The sequence below is a fragment of the Vigna unguiculata genome, chromosome 10 (assembly GCF_004118075.2).
Source record: "Vigna unguiculata cultivar IT97K-499-35 chromosome 10, ASM411807v1, whole genome shotgun sequence".
Lineage (NCBI taxonomy): Eukaryota > Viridiplantae > Streptophyta > Magnoliopsida > Fabales > Fabaceae > Vigna > Vigna unguiculata.
In genome coordinates this window covers 33,719,890-33,732,385 of record NC_040288.1, presented here as the reverse complement: position 1 = coordinate 33,732,385, position 12,496 = coordinate 33,719,890, and the positions used below count along the sequence as shown (strand labels likewise).

At 30.7% G+C, this 12,496-nt stretch overlaps 2 protein-coding genes across 4 annotated transcripts; one reads left to right on the top strand and one right to left on the bottom strand.

Annotated features, from left to right (window-relative positions):
• Positions 1–294: 294 nt before the first annotated feature.
• Positions 295–5,539, top strand: LOC114165112 (transcription factor EGL1-like). Of its 3 annotated transcripts, XM_028049780.1 has the most exons (9): positions 295–688; positions 1,190–1,450; positions 1,574–1,673; positions 3,113–3,127; positions 3,378–3,434; positions 3,550–3,859; positions 3,956–4,428; positions 4,524–4,967; positions 5,298–5,539. In XM_028049780.1, the coding sequence occupies exons 1-9, from the start codon at positions 561–563 to the stop codon at positions 5,367–5,369; spliced, it is 1,860 nt and encodes a 619-aa protein (XP_027905581.1). In that variant the 5' UTR covers positions 295–560; the 3' UTR covers positions 5,370–5,539. The 3 variants fall into 3 exon arrangements, with proteins under 3 accessions (XP_027905581.1, XP_027905579.1, XP_027905580.1); XM_028049778.1 differs by having other exon boundaries at positions 3,550–4,428; XM_028049779.1 differs by having other exon boundaries at positions 297–688; positions 1,577–1,673; positions 3,550–4,428.
• A 3,982-nt stretch (positions 5,540–9,521) lies between these two features.
• Positions 9,522–11,037, bottom strand: LOC114167244 (gibberellin 20-oxidase-like protein). The gene is made up of 2 exons (XM_028052267.1): positions 10,555–11,037; positions 9,522–10,411 (listed from the first exon to the last, which is right to left on the bottom strand). Exons 1-2 carry the CDS (start codon positions 10,908–10,910, stop codon positions 9,805–9,807), a joined length of 963 nt encoding a protein of 320 aa, XP_027908068.1. The 5' UTR covers positions 10,911–11,037; the 3' UTR covers positions 9,522–9,804.
• Between the last annotated feature and the right edge of the window lie 1,459 nt (positions 11,038–12,496).

Genomic DNA, 12,496 nt, shown 5'->3' with positions numbered 1-12,496 from the left:
TTAAAATTTAAGAAAAATAAAAAAGTTAAGATATTCAACATATTTTAAAATAAACAATATAAGTATAAATTTAATTCAAAGTAGATAAACTCATGGATTTGTTTATTTTAATACTTTTTATTGTTTTTAAATAGGTTTCGATATCTGAAGAATTAATCTTTTAACTTTTAACTAAAAAAAGCACCTAACTTCACCAGATATACACAGTAACAATGATTGAGAAACAATATATATATAAAGTCCATTGCAGATAAATTCAGCAAAAAGAATTTATGTTATCTCCATCAAAATAAAAAGTTCCATTTTTAATATAATACAGCAGAAAGAGGACACGAAATATGATCCACCAAACTTTGAAAATTAAATTCATTTTTGATCTGTGAGGAGAAAGGGGATGAACACCCTCTCTCACCAACACTAACCATTAACTGAGTGAGCAGGGTTGAAACCAAAGAACAAAAACGTGTGTTGTTTTCTTTTGTGAGCAAAAGAAGAAAGTGATAGTAACACTTAGTGGAAGTGATAGTCCTGCATTTTGATGACATTTCAGAGGAACTACAATGGCCAACAAGGGAAGTCCAATGCATGAGAAGATGCAGAAAAACCTTTGCACACAACTTGCTGTTGCAGTGAGAAGCATTCAATGGAGTTATGGGATCTTCTGGGCACCTTCAACCACTGAAGAAAGGTACAAACACACACACAGACACACACATCTTGCTGTTTTTGTTTTGTTTTGTTTTGTTTTGTCATATGCTACCAACATGTCTCTTTTCTGCAAGCTTCACTTCCTCTTGGTTAAGTCTTGAATCCCAAATTTTGATTGGTGAAAAACTGACATGGAAGTGTGCAAGAGAAAGATGTGAATGGTATGAAAGTTTAGTCAAAAGGGTGTGGTGAGGATGAACTGACACAAATTTTTTCCAGGTTTTTAACTCGTTTGGGTCTAAATTCAGTGTATACAGCTGAGTTAAGCACTTTAAAAGGAAAAACTTTAGTTACTATTTATAGAGAGTAGAGTCTATCAAACATCATTAACTTGTTTCAGTTTAACCAAACACTTTGTTTTGAAAATTTATCCATGTACACAGCTACATTAAGTATTCTGAGGAAAAACAAAGAAAACTTGGTATCTATGATGTTTTAATCTGATTGGAACATGACTTTAACTTATGTTTATGTGTGAAAGGGTGCTGGAATGGAGAGAAGGGTACTACAATGGAGACATCAAGACAAGAAAAACTGTTCAAGCCATGGAATTGGAAATGAAAGCTGATAAAATAGGTCTGCAGAGGAGTGAGCAATTGAAGGAACTATACAAGTTTCTTCTTGCAGGTGAAGCTGATCCACAAACCAAAAGGCCTTCTGCTGCATTAGCTCCAGAGGATCTCTCAGATTTGGAGTGGTATTACTTGGTTTGCATGTCCTTTGTTTTCGGTCACAATCAAAGGTACCAACATTCTTAGTTCCTTCTTCATTAGTACAAACCCTTCTTGTGCAATTTTTTGTGGTTTTTTTCTTTGGATCTGGTTTTGTTGTCTCACCATGGAAGATTTTTCCTTCCCTTGTCAAGTAGTTTGCCGGGGAGAACACTGGAAATTGGTGACACAATCTGGTTATGCGATGCTCAACATGCAGATAGTAAAATTTTCTCTCGTTCTTTGCTAGCAAAGGTTGGATTTTACTTCTGAATTTGATTCAATCAACACAGTGACTTACTGTTCTTCATATGTATTTTTATTACTGGTTTTTAAAGTTTACTAAAACTTAAAAAAAGTCATTGAATTGAATTTATTTATCTATCATTCAGTGATTCTTTTGATTAAAAAGAAAAAAACTGAGTCTGATAATAATAATAAGAGTTTGCAACTTTGCACCACTTTTCTTTTTGCTTTTTGCTGATGACTCTACTGGCATAGGATGATGAGCATAACCCTTAATTCTGAATTGATTTTGTGAGTGGATATATACTGTACTGAAAGTGGTGCATATTGGGCCTTTTTGTGTGTCATCTGAAATCATTTCATCCAAATTCATGAGAGTACCACTGCATCATATATTTACTTTATATATTGACATTCATTAAATTTTAAAGTAATTAAAGAATGAAAATTTTGTGCAGAGTATTAAAGAAACTGCAGAGGATTTTTTCTGTAGTGTATCCCAGCAGAACAGGATTCTTCAATCACAGAATAAAATCTTAGCCATCCAAAAAAAAAAAAAAGTTTGCATAAAAGTGTAACTAAAAGTTTTAGGGCATTGGATTGTCCCTGCAAGACCCTGCAGTTGCTTTTATGACACTATGGAACCCTGACCACATGTGCAATTGGTCCTTATCATAGCTGTATTTGAAAACCCATTTGCCTCTATTTTTTTTATCATTTAAAAATCCATCATGAATATTTGGGTCCCATTTTAATATATAGCTCCCTCAAAATATTTACAAATTATAAAATTAGTTTTAAAGTAAAATGATTTACCTTTAATGTTTTAACTCTGTGAGTTCACATAAAATCAGTATTCATTTTAATTTGTTACATCCAAATGATTTCTTGTTATTTCTTTTGTTTTGTTTTGGTTACAAACAAAGTAATTTCAAACATTAATGTGTACAAATATGACACAAAAGTTTGGTTGGAAGAGAGTGAATTGACAGAGGCCCCACATCGGACGGAGATAATACGCGAACATACATAAAAGCAAAATGCGGTAATAAAAAATGAAAAATTTAATTTAATCTTCTATAAATTTTTATTTAATTTTAAAAATAATTTAATTTTAAATTTGTGTTTTTTTTTTTTGTTTCATTGAATCTTAGTTCTACATATTCATTTGAAATGTCGTAAAAAAATCGAATTAATTAAAACTAATAAAATTAAGAATTTGATAAAATTATAGATTTTTCTTAAACAGGAAACCCATTATCTTTATTTTAAAATAAATTATGGATTAAACAAAACAGAGGGTATACATAAATCATTTTATTAATTCATCGTATCATATTATATATAGCTTAATACTTTATTTTGTAGAGACATTGAGAGAGTACTGATTTTTTCTTTATTTTCAACAACTTTTTCATGTGGACATTGACATCAATTGATGTATCCAGAGTGCGTCAATTCAGGTATGAGACTCTCTCTTGAGATTCAAATTTTTTTCATTATCTGAAGACTATATTTTATTATCTGAAAACCATGCAAACAAAGTTGAAAATATATTTGTAATTTGTAGAAGATATGAAAACTAAGTTCTCTTGAATGCAAGTACTATGAAACTTGGAACCAAATTAAGTAAAATGTTACTATGTTATAATCTTGTATGACTAAAACATAGATATTAACGTTGATGTTGTGTGTTAAACCTGTTTTCCACAGACCGTGGTGTGTTTTCCCTACCAGAAAGGCGTTATTGAGATAGGTTCAACTGAACTGGTAACATTTGTGTTCTATATGAAGATTCATTATCATTTCAATGTTGAATCTATATGAAAATAGGTAGCACTTACTTGTGATGTTTGTAAACACTGTTACTGTTCATTTTTCGTAGGTTATCGAGGACCCTAATCTGATCCAACATGTGAAGGCTTGCTTCTTAGAAATCTCAAAGCCTACGTGTTCTGATAAATCTTCCTCTGTGCTTGATAAGCCTCATGATGACAAATATCCAACATGTACCAAAAGTGACCACAGGGTGTTTGATGTAATGGCTCTGGAGAATCCATGTTCCCTTGAAAAGAAAATCAAATTTGATAATCATGATCCTGTCAATGGGTTAGAAGGTGATAACAATGAAGATTCTAACATGGATTTTCCTGATGGTTGTGAGCACCATTACCCTATGGAATCCATGATTGATGGTATGAATGGTGTGCCCTCTCAAGTTCATTTTGTGAATGATGCCTTAGTCATTGGTGCTCCTGATTCCCTGAGTTCTTGTGACTGCATGTCTGAAGCTTCTGAGAACCAAGGCAAGGATTCCAAGAATGAAGGCCAAACTCAACTTTTGGAACTTCAAGATTGCTACAGACCAAAGAGAGGATTCTTGGATGCTGGAGCTGATGAAGACTTGTGCTACATCAGAACCCTTTGTGCTATTTTGGGGAACTCGTCAACATTCAAAGCAAACCCTTATGCCGGTAACTCGAATTGCAAATCTAGTTTTGCAAAATGGAAGAAAGGGAGAGTTTCTGAAAGGAAGAGGTCAAAGTTTCACCAAAGCATGTTAAAGAAGACTTTGTTTAAGGTCCCCTTCATGCACAGAAGTTACTTTTCCCGCAAGTCACAGAAAGAGAGTGACAGAATGGAATGGACTAGTAAATTGGAAAATGCTGGTGATGGTTTCATGGGAAAAACATTATCTGATAAGAAAAGAGAAATTAAAAACTTTCAGGTTGTCAAATCTTTGGCTCCATCTTCTATAAGTGAGGTATTTATTTGCTTGTCATCTGCTAAAACTAATGTTACCATAGGATAGTGAATACTATGTTTCAATGAGGTCACTTAGTGAATATTGTGATGCAGGAGGAGAAGATATCAATTCTTGGTGACACAATTAAGTACTTGAAAAGGCTTGAGACTAGAGTGGAAGAGCTAGAATCTTACATGGAAGTTGCAGATACTGAAGCAAGAACAAGGAGAAAATGCCCTGATGTTCTGGAACAGATGTCTGATAACTATGGCACCAGAAAGATTTGCATGGGAGTGAAACCTTGGATGAACAAGAGGAAGGCCAGTGGTTTTGATGAGATGGACACAGAACTAGAAAGAATTGTTTGCGAAGAAGCAAAGGCTTTGGATGTGAAAGTGAAGGTAAAGGAGCAGGAGGTTCTGATTGAGATGAAATGTCCTTACAGGGAATACATTCTCTACGATATCATGGATACCATTAACAACCTACATTTAGATGCTCACACAGTTGAATCATCAACAAGTGATGGCGTTCTCTCATTGACACTTAAATCTAAGGTTTGTCATCTCACTTTTTCATCAGTGTTTATGATTCAAACATTTGTTCCATAACATACCTTCAAAGTGTTAGTATAAATCCTTGTTTTAGGTCCATTTACCTGTGACTTTTAATGACTTTTAGGGTTAGTTTGTGTATTAATACACTTCTTGTAATAATTTTTACATACTCAATAATACACAGTCCCTTTCTTTGTGTATTTCTTTGATTTCTATTGAAAGGAAGGGAGAAGAGTAAGTTATTTTGAGCAGGACCTTGCATCTTTGTTTCTTAGTACTTTTTTAACCATTATAGAAGTTTGAACACTTTCAGAACTTTTTTTTTTCCAGTTTCGAGGAGCAGCAACAGCACCACTGAGGATGATCAAAGAAGCTCTCTGGAAAGCATATGGAAATGTTTGATATGCCTGTTAGGATTTCTGATGATGGTGTTAGTAACAGTAAATACTTGTATGATTAAACAACGTTGTAGCTCTAGAACATTTATTTGCTTGCTAACAGAATATGTTTGTCCTGTGGTATGAACCTTGATTTTTGTTTTTGTGCTTAAAAATACTGATTTCTTGTTACCATTTCCCATTTTCCCATTTTGTAATTTAACTTTCCGTTATTTTTGTATCACTTCAACCACTCTGGTAGCATACATTTGCATTATTTTGTTAATGCAATCTTTCAGTTTGATCAAGACCCTGTTTCAAAATTTTTCTATAGATTTCAGTTACATCCTTGTGATATGTTTTCCCATGGAATATGTGTATTATAAAATATTATTTTATAATACTTATAATAATAATAATAATAATAAAATAATAATAAATGAACATCTTTCTAGAGGGATGAACACTTAAAAATAAACAAAATTATCGTTTGTTGCTTTCTCATTGAGATTTGTTACTTTATAATTCTTAGTCGTGGAATCAACTTGTTTATTTATGATATCTTGCTCAATTTCAGGGTGCAATCCTTAGCCATCTATAATATATATTATTTTGTGTGCTAATTATGGTTATATAATTTTTTTGAAATTTCTTAATCATTGATGATGACAACCTAACCGAGCCAATGTTGTGAAATTTTCTTAATGGGAAGAATTAGTGTGTTTTATCGGTAATTAATTTCTGTTAAAAATTGACTAATTTTTTTACATTTTTCTTTTTCAAACCTAAGAGTTTATTTAAATTTTTTGAATAAAAAGCACTTAGATCTATCAAAACTAGCTCAATCTAGCCCGATGGCAACTAGACAGATCAAATTGCAAAACAAAATTATCAAAAAATAATCGTATTGATTTAACTTAGTTCATTGAATTAAATAGATTAAATCAAACTTATAAATTTTTAATTGAATATCATCGGATTAATTTTATAAAATTAACATTTAAACAATGAATAAATAAATTTGATCTAATCTGACCAATAATAAATTATGAAAAATATGATTAATGAAAGATTGAGTTATATTAGATCAGTGTATTTGACCTCTTAATTAATATTTAAGTACTTTCAAAATGGGGCTTTTGTTTCCCGCAGCCCACAATTTTTGGTCCACACTCCTCAAATTTTCAAAATGACTATTTTATTCTCTGAAAAAGGACCTCTAAATCATATATTTTGAAAACTTTTTGGAACAATCTCTTTAGATTTTTTGAACAAAAATTTACGAACAAAATTTTGAGAATACAAGAAATGCATATAATATATAATATATAATACATTTTAAACGAGTTTTCTATAACACCCGTACAAAACTGTATTTTTTGAGATGATTTTTTTTTTCCGTATTTTCTCTCTTCTTTCTGTTCATCAGCAAAAGTAATGCAATAATAAAAATGTTTAAGTTTTTTCTTTTATTATTATTATTATTATTATTATTATTATTATTATTATTATTATTATTATTATTATAGGATGCAGTTAGTAATTGTAGAACTACAAGAAGCAGTAACCTTAAAAAGGACTGTGGTGGGGAATTTTCAACTTATGAGACCAAAATTAACTTACAAGGGCAAACAAAAAAAGTATCCAAAAATTTTCATTATTACCGAGTCTAATTTAATTTACTTTGATTAGACTAACAATTTATTAATATATGATACATATTTTGAATGTTATAGTTTATACATATCTGCATACCTTATTGATTAACTATATTTTGTTTTCAAATCTCATCCTTTGAATCCTTTTACTCTAATTAGGGATGTCACCAGTGTGAGTGAGTAGGATACTGGTAGTAGTTCCTTCGTATCCTACCTACTGGTTAAATATTTGTCCCGTACCGTATTCATATTCGTGCGAGTATCGTTATGCGGGTACCCGCATATTTTTTTAATATCCACGGATATTCATGAGTACCTACGAGTATTTATAAAAAAAATAAAAATAAATATTTAACAATATATTTTAAAATATATTTTAATTGTAAATTCAAATAAAATACAATACATAATATTCATAAATTTCAAACAAAATCTAAATAACTCATTTAAATAATGTTGAATAACAGTTTATCAAGAAATGACATTTTTTTAATTACGTTTTGTTTAATTTAAATTAGAGTTTAACGAGTATGAATATCCATATATACGAATACTATGATACCTCTACCCATCCTATTAACATGCGGGTATAAAAAATATCTGTATCCGTTATCCACAAATATCCATTTATAATATCCATTTCCTGTCCGTTACAAATTATAATACCTACATGTACATATTTTTTTGACATCGTGACTAAAACCATATGATCTTATTCTATTTTTTCAACCACAAAAATAATATACTTAATGATTGCATGTCTCAAGGATTACCAGTCTTTTGGGAAGTACATTGATTAATCATAAACTCACATCTAAGATTTTTATGAATGATGAATGTATTGACTACTAATTACTTATGTATTTCATATAATTATTTTTTTATTTATAAACGTTGTTCACTAGTGTTTTAAAAATTTGTATTCAACTATATATGATCAAAAGATAAGTAAAATCTAACATTTTTTTATTAAATTCAGCAAAATCATAACAGTTTTTGGTTGAACTTATTTGTTTTGAATTGCGTAATGTGACCAACTGCCAAAATAATGAATTAATCATTGTGATCACACTTGCCATCAAAATTAAAGAAAGAATTGTTGAAAAGAAGGAAATAAAATATTTTAGGTTTAATCATAATTAATATAGTGTGCTGGTGAAGAAAGAGAATGAGATTAGTATAAAACATTATTATATGATGATGAATGAGTGTGTCGTGAAGCATGTGATATGGTTAATTAGCAGTTAATTACAATACAAATCAAGATTAATGCACTCTTAGTCTTATAAGCATTCCAAAAAAAAAAAAAAATATATATATATATATATATATATCACAAAAGGAAAAGTTATTCAAGATGGTGCACTATGAACTTGGTAATCATTATAAAGACTTTACTTTTACAAAATTAAGGTGATGTCATTCAAGAGAGTGAAAAATGTATATGTTTTGTTTTTTGTTATGGAGACTTTCTTATGTATAGTATTTTAAAAATAATTTATATATAAATTAATGTATAATGCTTATTTTATACATTTTTTTAAATCACTTGTATGTAAGTTAACTTTAGTCTATAAAAATGAGTTTTTGATAGACTAAAGAAAAAAGTTATGAATGAGTCACCATTATAAATTTATGAAAACACAATGTTATTACAGTAATATAACTTTTTTAAAAAAATTTAAAGTTTAATTTGTATATTTTAATCCACAACAATATATATATATATATATATATATATATATATATATATATATATATAGCTTAAAGTGATATTATTAATTATGAAAATACAGTGCTGTTACAGTAAAAGAAACTAAAATAATAAATTTTTAAATTTAGAGATTTATACCAAACTATGGAAAAAATTCGAAACTATTTTCGAATGTTTCTGGAATTAATGTAACAGTTATATATATTTTTTGATGCCAAGATGATGGTTATAATTACCTTATAAACCATTATTTTTGTTATATCCTTGAGTATTTATAATTAATACTATTACTTAAATTTATCTTCTTTTTTTTAAAATCAGTTTGTCACGTCATTATGCTTTAACAATATTTTTTTTCACAAGATCTATGCTTTTATATTTGAATTTTATAATTGACCTTTTTTATATTTAATATGCATATTCTATTATTATGTGAAATCATTTCTTCAATGATAGATTTTTTTTCTTTCTAAATCTAACTTCTTTTCTTATAATTTGCTAAATATTACTTTTTAAACAAATATTTAATATGCATATTCTATTTTTCTTTTTCTTTTACTATACATTTTAGATAACTCAACCATAGTGTTTGAAATTTTAGTTCTCTCAACCATAGTTTTTGAGAAGGAACATGTGTAGACCCAATTTAGTTGGATAAAATGACAGTTTTTCAATGCATGCAAAGGAAGGGTTTTTATGAATAACAATGGTACACGTATTTGCTGGTTGACAAATATTATTGTTTGCTCAATAAATGCTATGTACAACCAGCCAAAGAACAGCAAGAACACAACAAAATTATTTGAAGACCAGCAAAGTTTTTCTGTCTATTTATTTTATATACCAAGAGCACCATCACTATTGGAACAAGTCACAGCAAGCACAAATTGCTCTCTCTGATGAACTCATTTTCAACTTTTATAACCATTTTTACGAGTCCAGATTCATACCGGTTCTTTGGTGTTGTTTTTTGCTGAGTATCTAAAATACACTAATGTTGATATTTTAAAAATACATCAAAATAAGTGTCTATCAGTGTATTTTAAAGATACAGCTGATAAATAACAAAGAAAATCCAAATTTTTACTTCACAGTTGAGACCTGATTCCTGCAAAATCCTTAACTGTATACCCCACCTTTTCAAATCTTCCTCTCTGATTGTTCTCTCTGAATTTCAAGTATTCTGAGCACACAAATGGATTATACACCCTTTTTTTTCCTTCTCCAATAACTTCATCTGGTGCCATCACAACCTTCTCATCCTCAAAGCACCAGAAGAAAGCCAATGAAAACCTGTTCAAAGGTTGCTTCAAAACAACTCTATGTTCAGAAGATCTTAGTTTATCATTGCTCCATGCTTGCATCATGTCTCCTATGTTCACCACTAGGGTCCCTTCAGAAGGGTTTATGTCTATCCACTTTCCTTCATGTGACTTCACCTGAAGCCCTCCTATTTCATCTTGGTACAAGATTGTGATGCAACTCATATCAGTGTGCATTCCAAGCCCCTCAACTTGATCCTCCTCCAATCTTTCTGGAGCAGAGTAGTTGTTTATCCTCAAGTAACCATGACACTTGTTGAATTCAGAATCATAGAAGAGGGTGTCAAACCCATCCTCCAAGCTCATCAACACAAGCTTCAGAATTTTCTCTGACAAATCAGCCATCTTACTGCAATACTCTTGCAGTGTCTCACTGTTTCAAAACAAATCGATAAGTTTTGCAGTGTCAGTCAGCATAGCTGAGATATCTATGTCAAAGTTCATAGTGATGCCTAACATGACCTTATTTGAAACACAAAAGAATGAAACATTAGCAATGTGATTGTTGTACATTACCTGAATCTGGAGTTGTGTTTGTCAAAGAGGATTTCTTCAGAGCTCTTAGCAGAAACATAGAAGTTTGGTCCATTGATTCTGAGGCTCTCAAAGAATGGAGAGGCAATGAAGTGAGGGGTGTAGGACTTTATAGAGGAGAAAGGACCAAGTTTAAGTTTTGCCTCAGAAGGGAGGCTGAAGAGGTATTTAGATAAATAATGGATCTGGCTGCAAAGATCTTTGGAGATCCCATGATTGATTATGTGGAAAAATCCCCAATCTTTGCAGGCTTTAGAGAGAGAGGTTAGAGAAGAAGGGTGTAATGGCTGAGAAATGTCTAAAATAGGAAGCTCAACAACATATTCAGACTTAGACATTATGGTATGCTGCCACCACCAAAGTCCTCAGAAATTTAATATATAGAAGTTTGGTCAGAACCTTTAAATCAGAAGACAGGTATAAGACAGAGTATAGATAAGACAAGTCCATTATTTTTATCCATCAAGTGGAGAAGTGCCAACAAAGATATAGAGCATAAAGCAAAACTAACTTCTTGGTGTTCTTCTTAGAGTCAAAAGGAATTAGGATATATAAGAGACAAAAAAAGTATGTGTACCGTCATCATCCAAAGTTTAATATTGTGATTTTATCTGATATCTGCCCAAATTTGAATTCTCTACTGTTTATCTGTTTATCTGTTATGTCTTCAAAATATTATATATACATTGATTTTGATTTTTAAAATATATTAAAAAGAGTTATAATAAACCAATATCGGTGTATATTTAATACTGGATAGAACAAAAAAACTCAACTCAGCAGAGAATCTGAACTGATTTTTACAGGAAGTACTTTAAAAGTCATAGTCATTATAAGATTCTAAATTGATAACAGTGTAATTTTTTTGTACTGTGGTTGTGGGAAGCTAATGATTGGCCAAAACTGAATGATAATATGCTAACAATGTGTCTATGAACTTGACCTGTTGAAAAGGCTATAAACAGAAGGCTACGAAGGTAGAATAAAGATATAACAATTCTGTCGTTAAAAGTGCATACACTTTTTCTCACCCTCTTGTGGAAATCCTTATTTCAAACAGTTAACAGAGATAAAGTTGGTATAATTCGGATATGTATGAGATAGAGAAAGTGATGAAGGAAAAAAACAAGAAAAGGGTAGCAGAGAGAGTGATGCAAGATGAAGATGTTGAAGAATGAAGATACTTTTTTTTTTTCATTTGTTTAGTTCCCACTTTTATAATATGCCTTCAGAGTCAAAAAGACAGGCTGTGAAGCAAGCATCTCAACCACAATTAGTTTGTATATTCCGTTATGCATGGAACTCTATTTCTTCTGTGAAAAGATTTGACTAAATACTTAGTCAAAATGTTCATCTAGATGCTTAAGAAAAAGAAAAAAGCCAAATATATCAACAAAGTACAAACCATACACACGCTTTTAGAGGCTCTGCATTTGTCAAAATTCAGATATGAATACAATACTCTGTTCACATGTGAAAAAAAAGATTGTCTTAAAATGTCTATGAAATGTGTACAGAGGGAGTTAATGTATCAGAATAGATATGCATGAGGTTTAGTGCATTGATTCCATGCTCATATTCTGAATATACATGAAAGGACGAACTCTCATAGAATTGTTGGAAATTTAAGTACGAGTCTAAGTTTTACATTGAGTAAACATGAAAAAGCTGAATACCACATAAATAAGATCGTCTTAAAGTGGTACATTTATTAGAAGTGGGCTTTCTGCCTAACTCAATCCCACAAAACCGAAATTAGTGGGTGGTCCGTTAGCGGCCTAATAGTTGGTGGAACACCATGTTCAAGAGATTTTGCTAGGATAGACTCTAACCTGACTTTGATACCATGTTAGAAGTGAGTTTTAAGCCTAACTCAACTCCACAAAACTGACTTGTAAGGTGAGGTTTGCATCTCACTTATATA